At 40.2% G+C, this 22,809-nt stretch overlaps 1 protein-coding gene across 2 annotated transcripts in view; it reads right to left on the bottom strand.

The window, feature by feature from the left end:
* rab28 (RAB28, member RAS oncogene family) overlaps window positions 1–22,809 on the bottom strand; it is a 34,797-nt gene that overhangs the window by 10,399 nt on the left and 1,589 nt on the right. For both annotated transcript variants that reach the window (XM_030739080.1, XM_030739081.1), the window contains exons 2-4: window positions 14,774–14,870; window positions 11,829–11,917; window positions 9,142–9,271 (exon numbers count right to left, since the gene is read on the bottom strand). In XM_030739080.1, the coding sequence (XP_030594940.1) occupies window positions 9,142–9,271; window positions 11,829–11,917; window positions 14,774–14,870 (316 nt within the window). The remainder of the gene's footprint in view (window positions 1–9,141; window positions 9,272–11,828; window positions 11,918–14,773; window positions 14,871–22,809) is intronic.

Genomic DNA, 22,809 nt, shown 5'->3' with positions numbered 1-22,809 from the left:
CTATTAAATGGGAACACAACCAAATGAGAAGAAAATATGGATCTTCCCCTCCACAATTTAGTGTCTATGTAGATGTCAGCTTTGCTCCATGGAAAGAATCCACTCACTGGCAGACCTGATCATCCTGAAACCAGACAGGCTTGGCGGGGTTTTTTTATGTCACTTAAAAACTTGAAATTAGTACAGAGGTTGGATTTTGTTTGGACGGATCTGCCTAGAGCATGCTTTTAAAGCAATACCATTTGCTCTGTCACGTTCCCTGAAAAGACAATCACGCAATAACTGCCAGTGAAATGGAAGAAACTGAAAAGCCATTAGTGATAAATTAATACCATCTTTACTGTTCTGAGTGACTTAAAATTACAGTTTGTTTTTAACACAGACCACACTTTCTCATACACTGCCTACAACATCCCCTTGCCTGGGACCGAAGCCAGGCTGAGATCGCCAAGCTTATCCAGCAGATCATCATGGTGGTTGGTTGTTGAATAATGGATATGCTGTAGCAGTGTCTGGTGGTGTTTTATGCATTGAATTATAAGTGCCCTTTGAGTCAGTAATAAAACACAAATAGGTGTCCTGTGAAGATGTTGTGAGGACATGTGAGAGAAAACACAGCAGCCTCCTGTAGTAAACCATTTTCTACACATTACTCTGTTGAGATTAACAAACCAAATAAGCTCAAAGCCAGCAAAAAAAAAAAAAAAAAAAAAAAAAAAGATCATCAAAAATGCTTTCTTACTTAGTTCAACAGTGGTGATAATAAGGAAAGTATTTTTGAAGTAAGAATGCGAGTCGATAGACATTCTATTATTGACTTCAATGAAACTGCGAGTCTCTTTAAGCCAGTCCCTGGCCAGGGATTTGGTAAATGACATTTGTTTTATAATAAATTTGTTTTATGTCCTTTTGATTGATAAGGTAAAGTATGCCAGGTGAAGGTGGGTGTACAGCAATTTCTGTTAATTATTTGTACCTCTTTCTAGTAGCAGAGCACTTTGTATTCAGTTGTTCAAGAACATCCTGTAACTTACTAGGGTTTGGAGGAAACTGTTGAATTTAATGACTTCTTTTATGATGAAAATATAATTTTGCATTGAAGAAAGGTTGATTTTTGTCTGTATATGCTGTCAGTTACAGTCCTTAGAAGTAAAATCAGAATCGTCAGGTTAAACATACACACAAAAAAACATCTAAAATCAGAATTGGCCAAGAGGTCACCCCCTGCTGGCCAACACAAAGAATGCAGGTTTAAGGTGCTTCATGTTTCAGACCCAGAAGCTACCTCAACTTTTCATAGTCTTGCTTGGTTTGCAGCAGCCTGTTAACACGAGTTAATATCAGCAAACTGTAGCCAGATACTGCTAGATATTGAGTCAGTTTGCTTGCCTATTTGTCCCATAATAGTCAGTTTGTCCGGTAATTGTCACATCATAATATTTGACTTTTGCTTGTTTAAAATGATACTGTTAACCATCAGATCTCTTTCATAATCCTTTCTAAATAACTCTGATAACATTAACCACCCCGATCAAGTTATTTCCTCTTTTAAAACACTCACTTTGCAAGTGAAAATACACACTAGAACCCAAAGGTTACTGTCCAAGTACCTTCAAAAGACACTATTTGGTTATTGTCATTGATACAATAGTACCCAAATGTGGACAATGTGATAATTCAAGGAGGGATTCCTTGATTGCTGGAGTTCACTGACACATGCTGCCAAGGCAAAACAATCAGCTAAAAGGTCTGCATTAGCTAACCAGCCTGAAATCCTACACTGCACTGTCTAATCCTCACAGGCCTTTTTAAAACCACACTGTGATAACAGAGACACCTACTTACTGTTTGCCTCAGTTGGCTGCTGGGGACCAATTGGAACAGTTTATTCAGCGAGAAACAGCCAGAGAATAAGCTTGGCATAACACAGTTAATTGCCGGCGGCCTCGTTTTAAACTAAACAGCAGTCGGTGCGCTGGGGAGCGTGAGGGCCGAGGGTGGAATGTGTGAACTGTGCATGCGTGTCTATGTATCTGTGTGTGGTAGTAATAGCTGGGCATGTATGTGTTTTCAGAGACTTGAGGCTCTGAGGGGTCATATCCCATTAAGTGAAAGTTACAGGGCTGAGCCTAATCAACCCCAGGGGAGAACCTATCACTTCCAACATTACCTCACGCTATGGCTTTAAGACCCTGTTAAAAGGATTTGCCTCAGTTTACCCTCAATGACCAGGAATCAAATCAGACTGTATAGTGAGGGCAAGAAATATCAAGACCAGATCCTAATGAAATGACTTACAACTGTCTGGGCAAATTGTTCTCCATGCACCACTAACTTTAAAAACATCCCAAGACTATTCTGCAGTTCTGACACTTAATAGGGTTTTGCTAGCCTCAACTGTTACTTTACCCTTAAAATGGCAGAGAGCAGTGCTGTTCTTATATGCTTCTGGCATCCTCTGCATATGCACAGCAACTTTTTACTCAAACCCATCAACATAATTGTCTTATATGTTATTCTTTGTTAAATATAGCATGCTGAGGTTTGTTACAAATTCAAACTTTTTTCATTATAATTGAACTTTGCACTGCATAACAGAGTTGGCTTATCATCTCTGTCAATCTACCATGTTATTTATCCATCCATCAACAATTTTCTTCCACTTATTCAATTGAGGGTTGCGATGGAGCTGGAGCCTATCCCAGCTGTCATGGAGCGAGAGCCGGGGTACACCCTGGACAGGCTCTCAGTCTATCACTGAGACAGCATGCCATTCACGCTCACGTTCACGTTCACTCCTACCTGTGTTTATGGCTGCTCATCTAAGCAATGCTCACTAGTGCCACTAGTGGTCAAAATTTCCACAGTGACACATTAAAAAAAACACTATAAAACATACTTTGCATATTCCACTACTACCACTTGAAAAAAGCTGCAAAAAAACAACAGAAAGACATTAATATTAAACTGCAGGAGTCTGATAGGTGAACAAGTAAGATTAATTGCACAAGGCATTTTATTTACCCATAAATTTTCTTGTACAAGATTTAGGAAAATGTTTACCAGTTTAAAAAGGTCAGTAAAAGTATAATAAATCATTCTGCGTGATGTCTGATTGAATTAGACATTGATTTAACGTTCATACATACCACAAGTGGCTAATAAAACAAAATAACTAGTTGAATTTATGTGAAGCATTTAAATGATTGGGTCCAACTGGTTTACATGACTCAAAGAGAGCTCATAAAAACTGAGGGTTTTAAATATGAAGGGTGTGATAGTCCTGTAACCTGTATATATGTAACATGACGTAAATGCAAACAATAACTATGTTTCTACTTCCAAAAAAAAGTGCTGGCTTGTCCCCGTTTCTTTTTCAGAAATACAGTATCATACACAAGTGTTTTATTTACTCTTTAGACACTATGCGGTCATTGAGAAGTGAAGTAACAGCACTCCTGTACATTTCATTAAAACCTTAACAGTGTAGATATTGTTTATAATTGGTGCTGTTTATTTTTGAAAGCCTGGAACATCTCATTTCAGTGCCAAAGTACCTCAAAATTTAAATTTATTGTATTAATACCTATTACGGTATAGAAAACACACTTCCAGCATCAATATTTCAGGAATTTATTGCTGGCTTTGGACACTGTACAGCTGAGTCTAAACCTGTGGTAGAATAATTGGAAGTAATTATCAGTATATTAAAGCTCTGAGGTAAGCTAATAATATTATCATAACTTTTCTGAGTGGATACAGACAAATGAAGCGCTGTTAGTAGCCGGGTGTTGTCGAGGTGAGCGGGGCCCGTGCAGGATTCCTCGGGGGAATCCTGACAGAGACAGAGCACTCTTTGTGCAGCGGCGCCCCAGCCCCGGTGGCCTGAAACGGGCCAGGACCATCAGGGGACTCGCTTTCCACTAGGTCAGAAGTGTTCTGTCGACAGCTCATTGATCACAGCTCATCTTGTCATTTGATCATCCTTCATGAAACGATGTGCAGACACACTCATATGCACACATGCATTCACACTTGAAAACATAATCAGATACCTTACAGCGGCTAGTAAAACAATACGGTCTTCCTCTTCGGTCGGGGAATGAAAAACAGAGAGTGTCCAGCGGTAGCTCTGCATGTAGGCAGAGAGCTGGAGTGCCGGGCTGTCACTGCAACAGTAAAACATGGGGCCGAGTGCCTCACAGGCTGGGTTAACGGGCTCCCAGGACTCGTGAAAAGCGAACAAAAGGCCCAGTTCTGAGCCGACCGCACAAGTCGCTGCCCAGGGTTTCACTGGCCATGTCCTCCAAGCTCTCCTGTTGCTGTTAAACTAAGTGGACTTTTACGAGAGGGCGGTAATACATGCCTCTGTGAGCCGACAGCGTAACTATGAGCTATAACAATTAAACAGAGCACAGGGGAGCTTTCATAATTGTATGTGTCGCATCACTATAAGTCTATTCACAATTATAAAGTCTTCCTATGAACAGTGATGCGTTAGACTGGCCTTCATATTCAGCACCATGCCACAGCAATGAATCATAACAGAGAGTCCTGCTCACAGCTGCCTGAACAAACCAACTTACAATGTGCAGCAGAAGCAGAGTGCAAAGACTGTGATGTAATACTTCACACCACTAAAAAGTAAATTTAGCAAAAAAGGAGGAAAATATTGTGTTGATATTTCATACATTTATAATATATGCCTCTGGATCTATATCAGTCAGTTGTTTACCCAATCCTGTGCCAGCAAGGCCTCTTCCAGGAATTCCTCCATATCAATGTTGTGGAGCAGTGAAGAAATAAAGTATAGCCTGAGTGTGATGAGGGTTCCAGGCTGCACTCCGGTCAGGTGGCTAAGCTGTGCTGTGCAAGTCAAATGGCCCATGACTTACCACACAAGAAGGTATTCGAAGACTGATCATCTACTGCATGTGCAACAATATTTGCTTTATGGATGGCTAAAATGAATGAGGACTTTCCATGTTTCAACAGGCATGAGAGTCAAGAGAGATGAGTGCAGGGACCAGAGCTGGGTCAAAAGCTGTTACAGTTAAATCTTACCATTTCCTCAATTTAGCTCTGTGTGAGTAAGACCGACAAAAAAGAACTTAAGTATCTTTTAATCACTGTATCTGCAATTGTGATTTTACACTGGATTATCAACCGCAGTGTACTTCAGCTGTAATTCTTCATTCATCTCTCTCTATATCTAAATCTTGTAACCTGATTCGGTTTCCCATCTTTTCCAGACTCACAGCCAGACAGCAGGCTGCAGTGAGTGCGGTTACTGAGACAATCTGATACACACATCTAGTTTGACCCTTTACCTTAAATAAAATGTGAAGAGAAACAGGAAACACTGGATTTGCTGTAAACTGTAAACATTCCAGATGTCTATCCGACCATACACCGTGCCTTACTGGGTCTATATACTGTATATATAATGTTTTACAGCGTCAAACCTGTGGTCGTGCTACCCACAGTGCAAAACAGACACTGCTGACGTGTTCATCCCTCCTGTCTGGGGAGGGGTGAGGGTGCCGGGGTAGGAGTACTGGGCTTTTGTCCGACCACATGTCTATTGTGGCTAAACCTTTCCCTTGGGGGCAATTAGGACCTTTTAGTTTGTTGTAAGAGGACCTAAGTATGAGTGGGTTGAGCCAGGAAAAACATTTTTGAGCTAAACCAAAAACAGAAGCGCATTGAGCTCCTCTGCACTCCTGGACTTCTGAGCATCTCTCTATTAAGAAACGTGCAGGCCTACACTGAACAGACAGGAACTGTGGCAGCTTTACAGGGGCAAGGAGGTGACAGGGGTGAGCGAGCTGTGGAGGGAGAGACTACAACCCCCCCCCCCCCCCCCCCCCCCCTTCCAAAGCCTATCCAAGAGGGCAAACAGCTTAAGACTAACAATGCTGTTGGGCAAAGACATGCTTCAAGAGAATCTAGAGTAAGGAGAGATCCATGTTTCACTTTAACTTTCACATGGTTGGATGGAAAACTGGGGAGCGGGAAGTGCAACGGGTAATGGTATGCAGTGAGATCTGCTGTAGCGTGCAGAAAGCAAACACGTGTGTTGTTTAACACAACAGAAACGCAGAGCCAATGAAAAGACATTACAGTAAGCAAAGGCAGCTACAGCGGAGGTGTTGGTCTACACATGTGAGAGATAAGAGGACTTGTTGTAGGTATAAGTGTATGTAATTGAAAGAGTCAGTGTTTGCACAGGGCTGAAAATGAAGGCGCAAGTATGTTTGAGAGATGGAACAAGATAAGGGCTTAGAAAAGAAGGACGGAGGCAGAAAGAAGAAAGAAAAAAGCAGGTAGAGAGATTCCATTCATGTGGGGACCTTATCTTCCTGCAGAAGGGATGTTTCCCATGGCAGGCCTGAGTGGATCTGCAAAGAACAGTGTTAGAACCTCTGAGCAAAAAAACCCATGAGTGATGAGGCGAGGTTAAGAGAACTGAACCCATTTAAGTCACCCAAATAAGGGCTGTACAAGCCCGTGATGGATGCTCTGGAGTTCCTGAGAGAAAGAGCACTGGCAGTGGGAATGGTGATGGGTGGGGAGGGAGCGAGGTCCTGTGATCCCTACTTAATAAAAACAAATTGGTTTGATAAACGATACAGAGTTAATGTCTACAAAGAAATATGTGTACTCACTTTGTAGCAGTAGCATAATTTACTTCAGCACAATAACACTATGTGAGTTTAACAGCGCTCAATAACATGTGACACAGCGTGCCACGGTTTTTATATCAGTGACTTCAGACAATCTCTCATTTAAGAAGCCAACAGTCACAAACAGGCCCATCGCAGCTGAAGCAAAAAGAGAGAGAATTTATCATCTGGAGCATTTTCAAAACACACAGCACTTATTACTCCACTAAAAATGAAACATTCAAGTGTTGGAAGGGATAACTGTGCAACAAGCCAACATCTCTCTTGAGAGGTTCTGTATACCATACATGAGGATGCACTGTAATAAACAGTTACAGTGTGCTTAGTCAGACCAAGAGCTTAGCATTCTTCCATTACCAATATTTTCCCAGAAATCCCATGATTTTGTCCCCTCACCTAAGTGCATGTGTGTGTGCATGCAACTGCATAAATAATTGTGTGCACATATGTGCACCCTCAATAAAACATTTCATGGGCTCCCTCTCTGAATTGCTACAAGTGGTGCCAATATTTGACACAAGACTCAGAGCAGCAGGTTGAGGGTATGGGGGGTGCAGCATAGTGGTGCATAACAAGTACACTTAACCCCAGCTGGCTACGCAAAGCTAAAGAAAGGAAATGCTGTTTCCCAGAAGGCACAGGAGGGCAGTCAGGCCAGGGTAAGGAGAGGAGGGGACAGCACCACTAATGAAACGACTCAACGGCTCAATTACCGTACACAGGGAAAAGAAGACAGTGGTCAAATGATCCATCTTGATTATGTATTAAAATCAACTCATTATAATACTGTTTTAGATCTTTTAGCACAGATTTTTTTTTTTTTTAATCTGCATATTCTTTCTGCAGTAACTAGGAACTAAAGTCAGTACTGCCACAGCCACTGTTCACCTTAAGTTAATCTAAGTTGAACCACTAAAAATGTCTGAGTGGTCAAACACCACAATCTCCCCCTAAGACATGCCCTCACAGAGACATAAATCTGTAGTGTTTTTATAAGCTCCTTGTTATGTCTGTACTTCTATTTTGGTTGTCACAAACATGCTGCCTCATTCAGTCCAGCATCATGGGAACTATTTAAAAGCAAATCTAAACTGTACTCGCCCAAGAATGCTGTGTTTTCATATACTTACAATATTGTCGAAGTATTAAAATTGGAGGAGGGAAGAGCCACAGAACTTGTAAATAGACAAAGAAATGTTAGTTGTTTTGAAAAACAGTTTAAAAATGTTTTTTTAAAAACCTATCTAGACTAACTTCACCAAGCACCCTGAAAAAAAGAGTAAAAAGACAGACTTCATGGGAGGGTTTGGGGATTCTTACTCTCACAAGGTAATTGATTGCTCCTAGCGGGGCAATCTGTGTGGGATTTTGCTTTTCTTTTTTTTCAGTGTGTAGGAACAGAAAAAACACACATCTCAGCAATAGAGCCATTAGAGGTAAAGTTACTGTGGGGGTGGGGGGCGTGGATGAGGAGCTTGACAGCGGGATGTACACTACTTAAGTATTACAGTACACACACTCACCAGCACACCCCAAACCCTAGCCTAAATACAGAGGCGCCCACCGTTAAAGCCGGGGCATTAGAAAACGCAACGCAATGGTTGCAAATACAACAGAATCTGCTCTAGACAGGAGAATTAAACCATGACCTATGATCTCCGTTGAGTAACATTAGTGAATTTCCTGTGTGTAGGCACTGCTCTGTTGACAGTTCATCATTGCCTGGGAAGGTGGACAGTCACCATAACACACACACACACACACACACACACACAGTGACGCCTCACTTTAAAATAACACAACGGCAGCCATGACTCCACATCTGTCAAGGGGATGTTTAAAAGAGTCATCATTATTGGTCTTTATTTTGGAGATGCAGGGATGGGTGCAGACTAATAGGAGAAGAGCCGTCTGCTTAACATCCAGTCCCTCACCTTAACCGACTCGGGACAGGAGAGCAGGCTCAGACTGTGGGGTGGGGAGGTGGGGGGGGGGGGGGGGCACAGGGACTGGCTGGGAGGGGAAAAGGTGCAGATAAGCGGTAGCCTGGGTCCACTGGCCCATGTTAAATCATCATCAGTCACGCCCAGAGTTCACAAACATCAGCATTCCCATCGCTCTAAAAACCTCACTCTCTTATCACACCAATCAGTTATCTGGTGCTCTAACAAACACATCTGCTACCATCACGTATTCACTCCTCCACACAAACACAGGCACCCAGATGAAAAATGCATCAGGGTAAAATTAACAGAGAAATACTCAGTCCAACAAAAACCTGTGATAACCTAATTTCATATGCAGCTTCTGAAACAAAGATTATATAATTTACAGTATCAGTCAAAAGTTTGGACACACTCCAAACTTTTGACTGGTACTGTATTCTTTCAAAGCAGTGTAATGATTCTTAGAGTATGTGTTGGGTTTTTTTGTGTACTGTATCTGTAATACTTACTTTTGTTGCCTACCAAGGAGATAACTGGCTGAATATCAGATTCCTCATTGGCCTTCTTGACCATGCTGAACCAATCCTCTAGATTCTCAAAGCTCTGGTAGTTGGTGATATCGTACACCAGGAGAACTCCCTGCATTGGATAAAGAGGAGGTTAACAATTATGTTAATGCAATCACACATTCATATTAGCGGTTCACATTTTTAACAGGTGGGAGTAAACATTATTTTCTACCACATGAATCACTCCGTGTAAAGTCAGCCAAATCTGTGAAATCAGCTAATATTTTTTTTTGTCCAATAGTACATTTGATGAAGGCATGCAAAACCCTCCTACTATGAATATTTTCCGAGTTACAGGCCCTCAAAGTACACAGAGGTTGGTTGAAATCTAGCACCATTTAAGGTACCTTAGGTTCTTCCAGCATTTTTGCAACATCATAACTTCCTAAATACGGGAGGGGGTAACATGAAATTTTTAGGGCTGAGAAACATGTTCAAGTTCTGTTAATAACTATAAAGTTAGAATGACATTTTTGTTCAGCATGATTTTTTTGCCTATAGCCAACACTGAGCAATAATAAAATGGGATATATATAATAGTTTCAGTTGCAAAGCTATAACAGAAACAAACATTGGTAACCGAGATTTTTTTTTTTAAATCTGTTTTCTGAAGAAAACATAAAAAGTACATGCTAGGTAAACTTTCAAGGGTAATATCCAGCTGTGGGATAGGTGGGGGACATTTAACAAAAAAGGCGGCTTAAAAAGAGCCACATTTTGACCCAAACCTATGTACTTCAAGAGCCTGTAACTCAGAAAATAATCATAGCATGTAGGTAAATTCTGTATGGCATCATAAAATATGCTAAATTTATTAAATTAAAAAAAAATAAAAAATCAGCTTATTCTGAGGGAATCGAGTGGGAGGCACTTGCTGATTTTTGACCCACATAGTCAGTCATATTCATGAATAAGATTGAGCCAGGAAGGCAACAGTAGATGGCAGTGCTCCTCTTCTTAGAGGAGGGGTACCACTCATTCACTCAAACATAACTTTAGTACTATCAAGGAACTAAAACAAAGATGGGGATCTTCATACTGAAAATAGTGGCTTGCACATAAATTACTCCCAGTTGTGTAAGCATACTGCAGAATCACTGCAGAATGGAGGTCAGGTTTGGTTATCTGCTGTCTGAGCTAATGAATGAAGGTTGTCTGCTCAGAGACATTTTTCTCCTCCCTCCATAATCCTAAACACTCACTGCACGACAGAAACAGTCATGCAACAATACAAGAACCGTGTTTGCTTAAACACTCAGGCCAGAAGGAGCTGTTTACATGAACACGTAAATTAATCAAAAAGCAAACAGATACAAGAGGTGCTGGCACAATTCAAGACAAATAATAATCGCATGACTCACTATCTCTCACTACACAAGGATTCGCTGTTTCAAAAGGAGTGGAAATGAACATGAGCCAAAGTAAATGTCTGTACTTTTACTGCATGATGCAACATGACTGGAGGGGGTGTCTGTTGCTTTTTTGTCCAACAGACACGCACTGTCACAACACGCATGGTCGGCGACGACAGCTTATGCCTCTTGACAATTACTGCGAAGCTCTCTGAACAGCCATGATTGATTACAGGACGCACAGTGCTGAACAAAAGGTGTGAGACTTCTACACTTCCCTAATGACAAACTCCCAAAGCAAAGTGTTGTAATGGGGCATTTTGCTCGTGAAGGAGGAAGGAGGCGAAGGAAGGACGGAAGACGGATATCATATTAGAGCAGATTTCAAGAAAGGCCAGAAAATTATACTTTGATTAAGCCAAATAGATTTCTGAAAAGAAGAACATTCGACTAATGTTTGTCCAGCTTCTAAACATAAATATTACAATTTTACAATTACAATACATTTTCATACAGATGGTACATTATTAGTTCTTAAGTATCGCTATTAAAGTTAGGTTTTTCAAACAAGATATGATCTAGAGGTGACTGCGTGTGTCATCGCTGTAAAACGACACAACTACCTGTGGGCACTTAAGTTGCTGAGCACAAACCAGCAAGCACCGTGTTTGTACAAAGCTCAGCTGTAACTTTAATCAACAGAGTGTTAAATTTTCCAGAGGACAAGCATTAAAGAAAAGGTGAAAGTCAACAGATCATTTAGTCATGTCAGCTCATATTTATTGCTGACAGTGTTGACTTACAGTCTACAGTATTATCAACATTTTTCAGTTTAACCACCCAAGTCTGGCAGCTCTGTGAAAACTAGAGATATAGTGATTTTTTTTTTAAGCTCCACTGACCTGCTGCACTCACTGTGAATCCAAATGACAGTTTATTATGATTTGGCTCCACAGGGAGGGAGTGGCAGGCTTTGAATGACTGCTGAGACTGTAATAATAAGCATGCATAGAGTCACCAATACAGGGCTATTACCGAACTGGAAACTAATTCTTCCTGTGCTTCTTGTGACTTTATTCACCATTGTGACAATCTTGTATTAACATTTAGTTTGCACGTTTACAAATTTCCTCTCCTTCCTGAGCTGGGTTTTTTTTTTTTTTTTTTTTTTTGTGCTTCATGTTAGAAGACTTAAGTTCCTAGAGAGGAAGTGGCAGCAGGGATCTCTATATGTTTGTTAAATAGAATAAAAAGATGGTTGTGTGTGTGCCTTACATGAGCTCCATATACGTATTTATCCAGCATTTTCCCGCCTAATGTTTGACCTCCTATGTCCCACACCTGCAGAGTGACGTTCAAATTGCCTGTGGAAAAGAGAAGAAACAGAAAACTTCCAATATTAGAGAAGACTGACATGTAAATGACAAGAAGTGTAAGTCTACTTTATGAAGAAGCCATAGACGCTTTAGAGTTTAGATTAACACTTTAATTTCCTAAAATGCTTTTGTCTGCTAACCAGTTAAAAAAAACACACACACAAATAAAAAATAATAATAAATAATGCAATTTGTGGCTTTCAACTCCAGATGTTGCATTTTTAATCATTAACTTGTTTGTTTTAACAAAACTCAAGATCCTGCGGAAATAATAGGCAAGCTGTAACCAGAGCCTGTATTTTGGGGTGAGCGATTTCTATAATAAAAGTCAACATTGTTGATATACATAATGGAAACAGTAAATCAGCGATTAATCTTTCATGCTAAGCACTCTTGAACTGGCAGGTCACCTACACCTCACATCCAAGAATATCCAGCCCAGAGATTGAGGGAAGATGAAATAGGTATGCTTACCCTCTAATTTAAACAGTCTCAATACACTGGCAGTAAAAAAAAGACTTCTTATTAGCCTGGGAAGAGCTGTTTGCATTGTGCCATATCCTGCCAAGTAAGGAAAGTGAGGAGAATTATGTGCTATTAAGGAAAATAGCAATAATTAAACAGAAAATAAGAGGAAAAGAAGACTGTTGTCCTTATGCCTGTGGAAAGAGAAAGAAGGAGTGGATGAGAGGTGGAGAGAGAAAGACGGGCACAAAACCCAAATCCAAATAAATATTTTCTTCCTCTGGAAAATGAAAGGGGTGGTTGAGAAAAAAAAAAAAGTCAAAAAAAAGGAGGAGGAGGGAGGACCAGACAGTGAGGAGTTTATGTTGGTGTGATGAAGGCCCAGCAGCAATGGGGAGCTGAGCGTACACAGTGGACACGGCCGGACGACTCAAACCCTTCATAGGTGCCCTTTTTTCAGGCAAGGAAAGGAAACACTGAGGGTTACAGTCACTTGATCTAGACTATACAGTGTCAATGTAAAGCTACATTGCGGAGTGCAATGAATAACGGCTCCTTGGTGTCATAAAGAGCCATCCCCACCCATCCACCGTGCTCACACACTAGCTTTATTTGTGTTTCAAAGATTCACGCTGACTCTGCAGAGCTGACATTTTTCTGCTTACGCTCTGGAAGAAGTGAAAACTGCAACTGTGAGTCCAATAGACAAACTTTTAAAACTGATAACAAGGTAAGAGAAACGCGTGTCCTGAAGGTGATACGGGCGAAAGGCTTCCGAAAGCTAGACTCTCACAGAAGTTATCAAGTGAATTTCACCTCTGCTCAATCCCCTTCACCGCCTGTACCTCACTGGTTTGGCAGGGACATCTGGAAGAGGTATTGTTATAAAAAGCACACACAGAGGAGGCTGTTGTGTGCCAGCCGGCCTCGCCTCACCTCTCCCCACGTTGGAAAATGTACATTAAGTTTGACAAGCTGGGCCTTCATGGTGAGAGGGGCCAACGCTGGCTATAGGCTACTCTCCCCCCTGCTGCAAAAGACCCTTACAGCCCCATAGAGACCTGGAGAACCACACAACTTCTCCAATACAAGGCAAGGTGGGGGTCCTAACAAAGTTTGGGACCACCCAGCTCGCAGAGCCACCCTCCTCTTCATCAGCTCATCAACACCCAATTCCCCAGAAAATGGGCCATTTAACAAGTCCGCTGTTGAACCCAGTGTTGTTGGTGCCCCGGTGATACAGACATATGCACACTAGATTCAAACAAAGCTTACAATTTAACGCTGAAAAGATCTGTGATTATTTCAGGAAAGAAACTTACTGGAAAGAGAAGTCAAACGATCAACAGCGTTTGTTCGAGCTCGTATTAAGGAGCCGAGCCCAGCCTATGCTTATGGTTGGCTCTTTTCATCCTGACTCCACCACAACATTTTTGGGGGTTTAGTTCTCCTAAGTCTCATAAGCTGAAACTGACACAAAATCAAAATAGAATCCTTCAGCCAAGTCACAAATCAGCATAACTTTTACTTTTAGCACTTAATTTGCCCTCGCTTAATGTTGTTTTATTAGTAATGAAAGAATGGAGCCACTTTGCAGATTTCTGGAGCTTAGGCTTTGGCAGAGCTCGAGAAATGCCATTTAAAATGCTGAAAATCCCCATTTCACATGGTAGGAAGTAAAAACGGAGTGCTTTCGTCTAAATATAGCACTAGTCAATAAACATTTATTTTACACATCTAAAGGGGATACAGAGCGTAGCTTTATTTCTGCAGGCTCAACATAAACAAATAGGAACATCAGTATTTTATGTGGTGCAGGACAAAGATCAGTTGAACTTGGGGGATCAGCGTTATGGATATAAAATGTTAATGTATTTACTCTGTACCGTGCCCACAGAATTATGAGCAAGGCTCGCTTATTTGGACATAACCTGTTCACTGGCCTTGTGGAGTCAACCCCTCAAAAAAAAAAAAAAAAGAGAGAGAGAGTGTGTGTGCTGTTTGCTCTGGAGAGAAGACCTTTCAGGCTGAATAAGCCTGAGAAGTGACAGACACTCTACAATGAGGAGCTCCCAGAAAAGACGCATTCAGCTCCTGAGTTTACCTGATGGATAAATGTGGCCTGGAACAACAGGCCTCTTTGCCAAATTAACAGACTTTTCTATTTGTATTCTACTCACCACTCATAATTTTACACATCCAAAAGCTTAAGGCTGATATACAGAATACAAACCACCTCTCACAGTTAACAGAGTCTGTTCTGTTTGAGTATTCATTGTGTATTATCATCAGCATTTTATTGGAATTACAAATCGGCAGTGTGCCAGCACACCCAAGTGCGACACACACTTCTCCCTAAAGATTACAAAGGTGTCTCACCTGGAAGGCTAATTCTCTTCAGAAAGAAATCCAGGCCAATGGTTTGTTTGTACTGCTTCCCAAAGGCCTCCTGTGCAAACCTGGTGGCGAGTGATGTCTGAAACAGAAAGACAAAAGGCGAGACGCTGAGCATGAGTGCCAAACACCTCTGCAGTGATCAATGGGACTTTAATAATACGCCTTTCAAAACAATTTAAAAGAAAACGCTTTGAGGATAAAAGGAGAAACTGTCATTTGGTGCATATTATGTGTCTAATATATTTACACATGCATGCACAACATAAAAACCCAATTCAAATAGCAGCATAGACCAAGGAAAAATGCAAGATGCTGCAAAATTCCTTCCAGAGAAAATATACAGTACATTAAAGAACTTCTTGAAAAAGTGACATATCACTGGGAGCAGCAGGAGAAAAACTTTGATTTCATTCACACTAACCGAAAGCCAAAATAAGCTTTTTACAATATTTTATTTTCTAAAATGTCTAAAAATACAAGGGTATAATTTATCATATAACAACACTTCTGTGTGATTCTTTTCCACAATAGCATGGAGCCACAAGGGGCATTTCTTTGGAAGTGAAACCTTGAAATCTGTGATCATTCACATCCATTTTAAGCTCCCACAAATACTCCGTGATTGACTAGACGGGTCTCTGATGTAAATGCCTGCCTCCTCTGCTGTCTCACTACTCAACCACGAGTGTGACAGTGAAAATCAACGTGAATTACCAAAACAGGTGTCAGAGTATGTGTCATGTCTCCGGACTGCAGACCTAATAATTGCCACAAATTATAAAACCTCCATCACTGTCACTGTTGTGTTTAAGGAGGGGGGGAAAAAAAATGGCATGTTAGGGGCTGTCGTGAAATTCATGGGAATTCATTGTGCAGGCTTGACATGCCAAGTTTAATTCATTTTGATGGATGAGGATAGGGAAAAAAATGAAGTGCTGAATGTCTATTAGCAATCTTTAGAGCAGTGTGCTTACATAAACACAACAGAGAAGCGAAGCAGTGGGATTCCCTGAGTGTTCATGTGGCAGCAAATGCATTTTAATGTGGCACTTGACAATTACTGAGCGTTAGAGGACTTAAAATTAAACTCTCTTTCAATCCATTAAGCTTTCACTTGAGCCTGTGACTTTATCTATCTCCATTCATGCTTAGAAGGTTTTGGTTCAGTCAAGTAATGCTTCAAATAAGACAGGATTTTGCTCCTGTTACTCCAGGGTAGGTGCCATTTCAGATAGTGTTTATCATAGTTTACACAAAATTTTGTAAAGTAAACAGTTTTGGTTTTCTTGAAGATGACAGTATAAGTAAATCTAATCTTTTAATTAACCCTATTGATTGAGCAATTCTAACCTTTGCCAAAGGCACTCTTGATTAACACTTCCTTTGGGGTTCGGAATAATGTTTTATCCCCCTAATTCTCTAAAAATTCAAGACATGCAGACTTTTTTAATCTCAGCCTGTGAAGCGTGTCACGGGCTCAAGAGTGACTGAAAAATTACTAGAGGTGACTGACGCAACAAGGAGAAAATCGGCCATTTAAGTAGCCCAAACAATCACTGACAACACAGGCATAACAAGCTCGGACAGCAAAAATTTATTCCACATGCTCGCGTTGGCCTCATCGGCCATTTGTCTTGGCATTTCAGTAGCTTGGCTCACTTCCCTCAGCGTAGTCCTTTTTTTCCACCGTACAATTGGAGCTAACCAGCAAATGTAAAAGCTGGCGTAATCCTGACACTCAAACAGAGAACAGTACAGGGTCACCAGTGATACCAATGCCGGGAAATGGGGGGGAAGTTCTACTGAAACAAGAAACAGGGAGAGAGGGAAAAAATATGGCAGGCTGATTCAGAGCTCATGTGATGCAACTCAAAAGAGGTATCAAACTGCCTCGTTATTTCCCCTAAACAGTTAAAATCAATATAAACTTTGGTGATGTATAATATCCATTAATGTACAGGGCCTGTGCCTAAAGCTCCTTTTAGCATATGGGTCAGAGAACAGCAAATATTTAGGAAAAACTGAGTAGCTTATAACTCAGGTTGAAAAATGGACCTGTGTGTAAGTTAGACCCAGCGCCTTAAGAATCTGGCTAAATGTGAGACTCCATATTTTAAAAACATCTCGCTCAGGTGGACAAGCCTCCCCACATCTCGCTGTATTTCTGAATGGACAACCGACCACAAGCAAAAATACCGCTGAAAACGCAGTCCAAGAAAAACGGATCCAATTGCAATTTGCTCAGCAAATTGACATTAATAAGGGGGGAAATGGCATTCAAGATGTCAGTCAGTGGTGCCTACTCAAAAACGGGGGGCAGGGCTTCTGTTTTTTGCCCAAAACAGACAAGCAGGTAAGTCATTCAGACAGTGACGAGCTGACACCTGGCAGCAGCGTGAGGAGGGTTATTAATGTAGCGTATCTACTGGGAACTGAGTTGAGTTGTGTGTTCTCTGCGCGCACACACACACACACACACACACCCCAAAAGAAAAAAAAAAAAAAAAAATGTCAACTTTCCAGAATGAGAACATTCATTTTTCTCATTGGGTCTCACTATTACTGCTACATTAATTTTCTTTCTCCCAGAGGACCGAGAGATTAGTTTTGAAAGGGGATGTGTAGCCGAGAGGCACTTGACATACCTGCCTTACATTCACGTTCACTCAGGGATTCGAGATGCGGTGGAGAAGAAGAAACATTGCTGAATTGTCATGACGACCTCCATGCTTTTCTGCAAATGACTGTTTGGTGTAACTAGGAAAAAAAATCCACTGTTGTTGATGTAAGTTAGGCCTTTTTTATTCCAAGTCTTTTAAGTGATTTTAATGAATATGATTCAGTCCAGTGGGTTTGAAAGGGGACAGGAACTAACTAGCTCATGTAAGTTTAGCAATGCAACGACTATATTAGAAGTCTTTGTGTGTGACTATCTTCCCACTGTTATTTTATTCCATCAACTGAGAAAACAGCAACAGTTCTCATATAGGCTTCCAGGCATAATTTTGTTAAATGGGGCCTCTCTCTGGAGCCAAATGAGGGTCCTTGGCCAGAAGAGAAGAGGCATACTGATGGAAAACAACCAGCAGCTGCACAAGCCAGGCAAACTGTAGCTTTTATCAACTATGATATTTTGTATGTTCATGCACACGGCTGAGCTTTAGCCAAAGAGGAGCAAACAGCAGCAGTTTAATAGGTCAGGGACTGTGAGAAATCATCCTGCCTTATTTACTAATCAGAACAATGAAAATAAGCAATTCGTTGAAACAAGGTGGTTATAAAGGGATTTTTTTTTTTTGTTTTTAAGCATATATGATATGGTTTGTTGCAACATGTAAGATCTCTGTGTTTATTTTATTTTAACATTTAAACCTTAAAGAGCCCAAGCTTTTTTCTAAAATGGTTATATTTGTGTTTATTATACCTTTATTGATTACTTTATCTATGACATAATTTAAAACGTTCTAATGTAATAAATTATATTTTAAATCAATTTTATATAATAAGAATTAGGATTACCATCAAATTTCTGTTGCAGAAAATCTTATTTTTGGCCTGTTAGTCATGATTGACTGCAAAGCATTACAAAGCACCGATTGAAGAAGTGGAAAATTACAATAAAGTCAAAGCCTTTAATGTTTTAAAAACAAACATATACATAAATGACCCACACACCAGTTTCTATAAAAAACTACGAGAAGTTGTAGAAAAAGTAGACTGACAAAATCATGGCAGGAAACAACTTTACAATTAAAAGTATCACAACGGCACACATGAAGTCTACACAGGTTTCATGCTGATAAATGTAAGCAAACACCTGTGGATCAGAACAGATTTTTTTTTTTATTATTGTATTATGTGGCTCAAGTATAATCACAGACAACAACCAATGCACTCTGTCTTCAGGTGAAGTGATATTTTCAGTTTTTTCTTCAAGCACACTGGCCAAAAAAAAAAAAAAAAAATAACAGGTCTGACAAACGTGATCAGTCTGAACTAAAATACAAGCTGTGGGTGGGAATTACACAGCAGATAAATGCATAAACAAATACTTATTCACAGTGGACACTCAATCTCAGTTTCATTAAAGCACCACACCACAGGCACATGGCCCACAACGAAGTTCAACAGCACATGCAACATGGATTAAGGGCTGGGTAGACTTAATAGATTTAGAACAACAGATTGCTTCAGATCTAAATTCATCATGCTATCTTTGAGATAGAATCAAAACTACAGTCCATGAACGCTGTAAAAACAGACCCCTGGATTTTCTTGATGGACAAAAAAAAAAAAAAAAAGATGCTGCTGTTTTCAAAGTTGGAACAACACATAATAAATTTTGGAGGAAAAATGCGCACTTGTATTGAAATGAAGATCATCTGCTAACATCCACAAAAGCTCAGTTTAGAGTTCTGTGCCTTTAAGTTAAAGGATTGCATCCATGTTACTGTTTATTATTCCTCGGTGTCCGTTCTGTGGTGATTAGGTTTTATCCATATTTTCTTATGGTAAATATAAAATATAAACGCACAATTCACTAGTGTTAGAGGGCTCACTCATGGACCAGGCTTTTAGACAGGCATAATGACAGTCATTAAATCATCACATCACAGACTTTCTGTAGATTTTTTGTACTGAAACAGGTTGTTCAACAGCAGCTAACACTCATTAATATTGTGCAAAGGTTTAGCTCAAGTAGAGGAAAGGTTCGGAAATAAAAGGGAACACAGAGCAAAGTTTGTTGCACACTTGTAACATCTTCACTCTGCCATACTCACACTGGAAACTACACTTCTGTGCAAAAGTCTTAAGCCACCCGTCATTTTTTTTCTACTTTGCTTCCAAGGAGCCAGACTTGACTGTAATTTTTAAAGTGGTCAAGATCTATCTACAGCAGAAGAACAGCACCTGAAAGTCATGTCCTTAAAAATCCAGCAAAGACCTGGACACAAGACCTGAGAGATGCCTCTGGTCCTTCAGTTGATCCATCTACTGTTCACTGAAGCCTCATGAGAAATGGTCTCAGTGGAAGACTGGCTGTCAAGAAGCCTTTCTTAAAGAAGGGAAACAGGGAAAAAAAGGCTGCGGTATGCCAAATTGAACTGCATCGAAACTCACTTATGGAGTGATGTATCCAAATTTGAAATGCTTGGTTCAAGTCATTGTCAATATGTATAGAGAAGGTCAGGAGAGAGGTACAACAGGGAATGCCTACAGCCATCTGCAAAACCCAGTAGAGGCCCTGTCATGGTTTAGGGCTGCGTTTCACCCATTGGTGTTGGCAATCTTGTCAAAATTGATGAAATTATGAACATAGAAAAGTACTAAAAGTAGTATTTTCATCCACCATGCAGTACCATCTGGAAAGCATCTGAGCAGCAACGGTTTCATTTTTCAGCATGACAATGATCCGAAACACACTGCCAATGTAGTAAAAACATACTTGGATAGAAAGGGCACACTATCAGTCATAGATTGGCCTCCCCAGAGCCCGGACCTCAACGTTACTGAAGCAGTGTGGGATCATTTTGGCAGAGAACGCAATAAAAGGCAGTCAACATCCAAAGAAGAGCTTTGAATGTCCTTCAAGAAGCCTGAAGAGCTATTCCTGAAGACTACTTTAAGAAATTACAACAAAGCTTGCCTAAGAGAGTTCAGGCTGTGTTGAAGAATAAACTTGGCCATTCCAAATATTGACTTTCACGCTCATCAGAATTGTACAAACTCTGTTTTTACCTTATATACTGTATTTTCATTTATGCTCAGATGTGTTTTAATATACAGATGCACCTACTGCCCATTTTCGAAGCAAGCTATAAAGAAATAAGGGGTGACTCAAGACTGTAGCACAGTAAACTGAAATCTTGTCAAATTTTATGAACTTTTTCAGACAATCTAATTTTTTGTGTGTGTGTGAAACAACCAACAAATATGTTTATTTGTAGTAGGGCATCAACTATTGATTATTTTAGTAATTGAGTATTCTATTGATTATTTTGTCGATTAATCAAGTAATCCAATAAGAAATACTTTTGTCTTATTAACAGTTCATCTGCATATTCTAACTTCCGTAGTTTCACTGCCGATTTTTTTGCTGTGTGAAACAAACAGCGGTGGATGGAGCAACTAAAAAGTTCTCTTTTCTTCATGTTGACACTTGTTGATCTGGTGGTTGATGAAGGGCTCCTCCAGCTGTTTCCCAGTTAAATGAAAAAGCGCTGCTGCTTTGGACACTAGAAAAACATTTCTTTTCACTCCACTGTCTCAGTAAAAGCTCTCACATTTTGCTCGCTAGCAAACTGTAGTGATAGGAATCCATTCAGGTAGCTAACAACTGAAATTCTCAGCCCAGCCTCAACGGGTGTAGAGGGTAGTGGAGGTGTGGAAAAACGTGTCAGCAATGAGCCACTCTGTGTTAAAGGGTCATTTTTTTCCAAATAACAAAATCAATCGCAGCGACAGAGAACTTTAATACTGTTAATGTGGATGAAATGCTCCACTTAAGCAGTGACACCTGAGCGCTGCAGAGTTTAAACGAATCAAAGCAACAAAGTTGTGCCGAGGATTTTTTTTTTTAATAATCGAATAATTCGAGTTACTCGAGGAATCGTTGCAGCCCTAATTTGTAGTTAAAAACCTGTACAAAATAGGCAACCCCTTCACAAAGAGCATCTGAATGCAAGCAAGTCATTAACGAGCCTCGATATGGTTCAGGTGAGCAGTAAAAACAGGAAAACTATCAGGCACATAAATTGTACGGGTACGCCAAGTCTTAAAAAGAGCTACCAGGAGGTTTTCTGCAGTTCTGAGTTTTCAGTAACTGCTAACTACATATCTTGGAGCTTTAACCTTTAATTGTTCCACATTTTGACTTGCTCTAGTTTACAAAAGTTAACCCAAACACGAAGCAAATAGTCAAAAACAGATGTGTTGATCAATGGATGTATCTTCACTGAACCCCAAAGATTTTTACTGAACAGCAGCTTAAATAACAGTTAATAGTTTTTGACAGCTATTGCAAAAGAAAAAAGCTAACACATAAGACAATAACATTAAACTGAGCTTTCATTACTGTTTGATAAAATTGCAGTCAAATAAAATAAAATAAATCTGACCCTCACGTGATTAATACCAAACTTGTCATCTGTATAGTTAAGTTAGACGCACCACATTTTTAGACTACCTCTTAACATAACGTTTTCTATATGAACACACGCTTTCCCACATTTAGTTTGGTGGGATCTGCTCACCCTACCTGAGGGCTGAGATGCTATTCCCTCTGGGTGGAAATCACGCAGGGATGTCAAGCTCAATTTCATAAAAGCCCATACTGGAAAATGAGAATCACATCAAGGGCCACTCATACAGTAGGTCAAGAGTGACCACATGGGATATTCCAGTGTGCTCTATGACAGTGTGTTTGTTGAATTTGGTTTAAGGGAATTGTATTCTGTTTTAATGTATTTACATATCTGTTATAGTTGTGTTACTGGTTTACAATGTTCCTTGTATGGTTTACAGTTGTTTCTGTTGTTGTAAAAAAAAAAAAAAAACATGTTGCATCAGGAGCCAAGTTATGTGCAGGAATAGTAACCCCCTTGGAAGCACAAAGTTAGTGAGTGGGATTAAATACTAAATAAACTACCATTCTCCTGTAGCTGTGTGGTGTGTGGAACGCAATGGTTGGCAATTCATTCACAAGTTTTAATTTAATCTAAAATGCCTGTAAAACATAGTCTGACCTGACACAGCAGGTCATCTGCCAATCAAAAGGTTGGTGGATCAATCACTCACTCCTCCAGTCTGCATGCCAAAGTAACCTTGGGCAAGATACTGAACCCCAAGTTACCCACAATGTACCCACCGGAGTGCGAGTGTGTGTGAATTTTAGAAAGCACTTAGGCATAGATAAAAGTGCTGTATGGATGCGTGTGATTGGGTTAACCAAGCAGAAAAGCACTATATATGAGGTGTGTCGGGAAAGGTCCAGGACTGAATGTGCTGTATTAGCTATG

This window comes from Archocentrus centrarchus, chromosome 10, assembly GCF_007364275.1.
Source record: "Archocentrus centrarchus isolate MPI-CPG fArcCen1 chromosome 10, fArcCen1, whole genome shotgun sequence".
Taxonomy (NCBI): domain Eukaryota; kingdom Metazoa; phylum Chordata; class Actinopteri; order Cichliformes; family Cichlidae; genus Archocentrus; species Archocentrus centrarchus.
The sequence above is the reverse complement of the archived record's forward strand: the minus strand, read 5'-3'. Positions and strand labels throughout refer to the sequence as shown.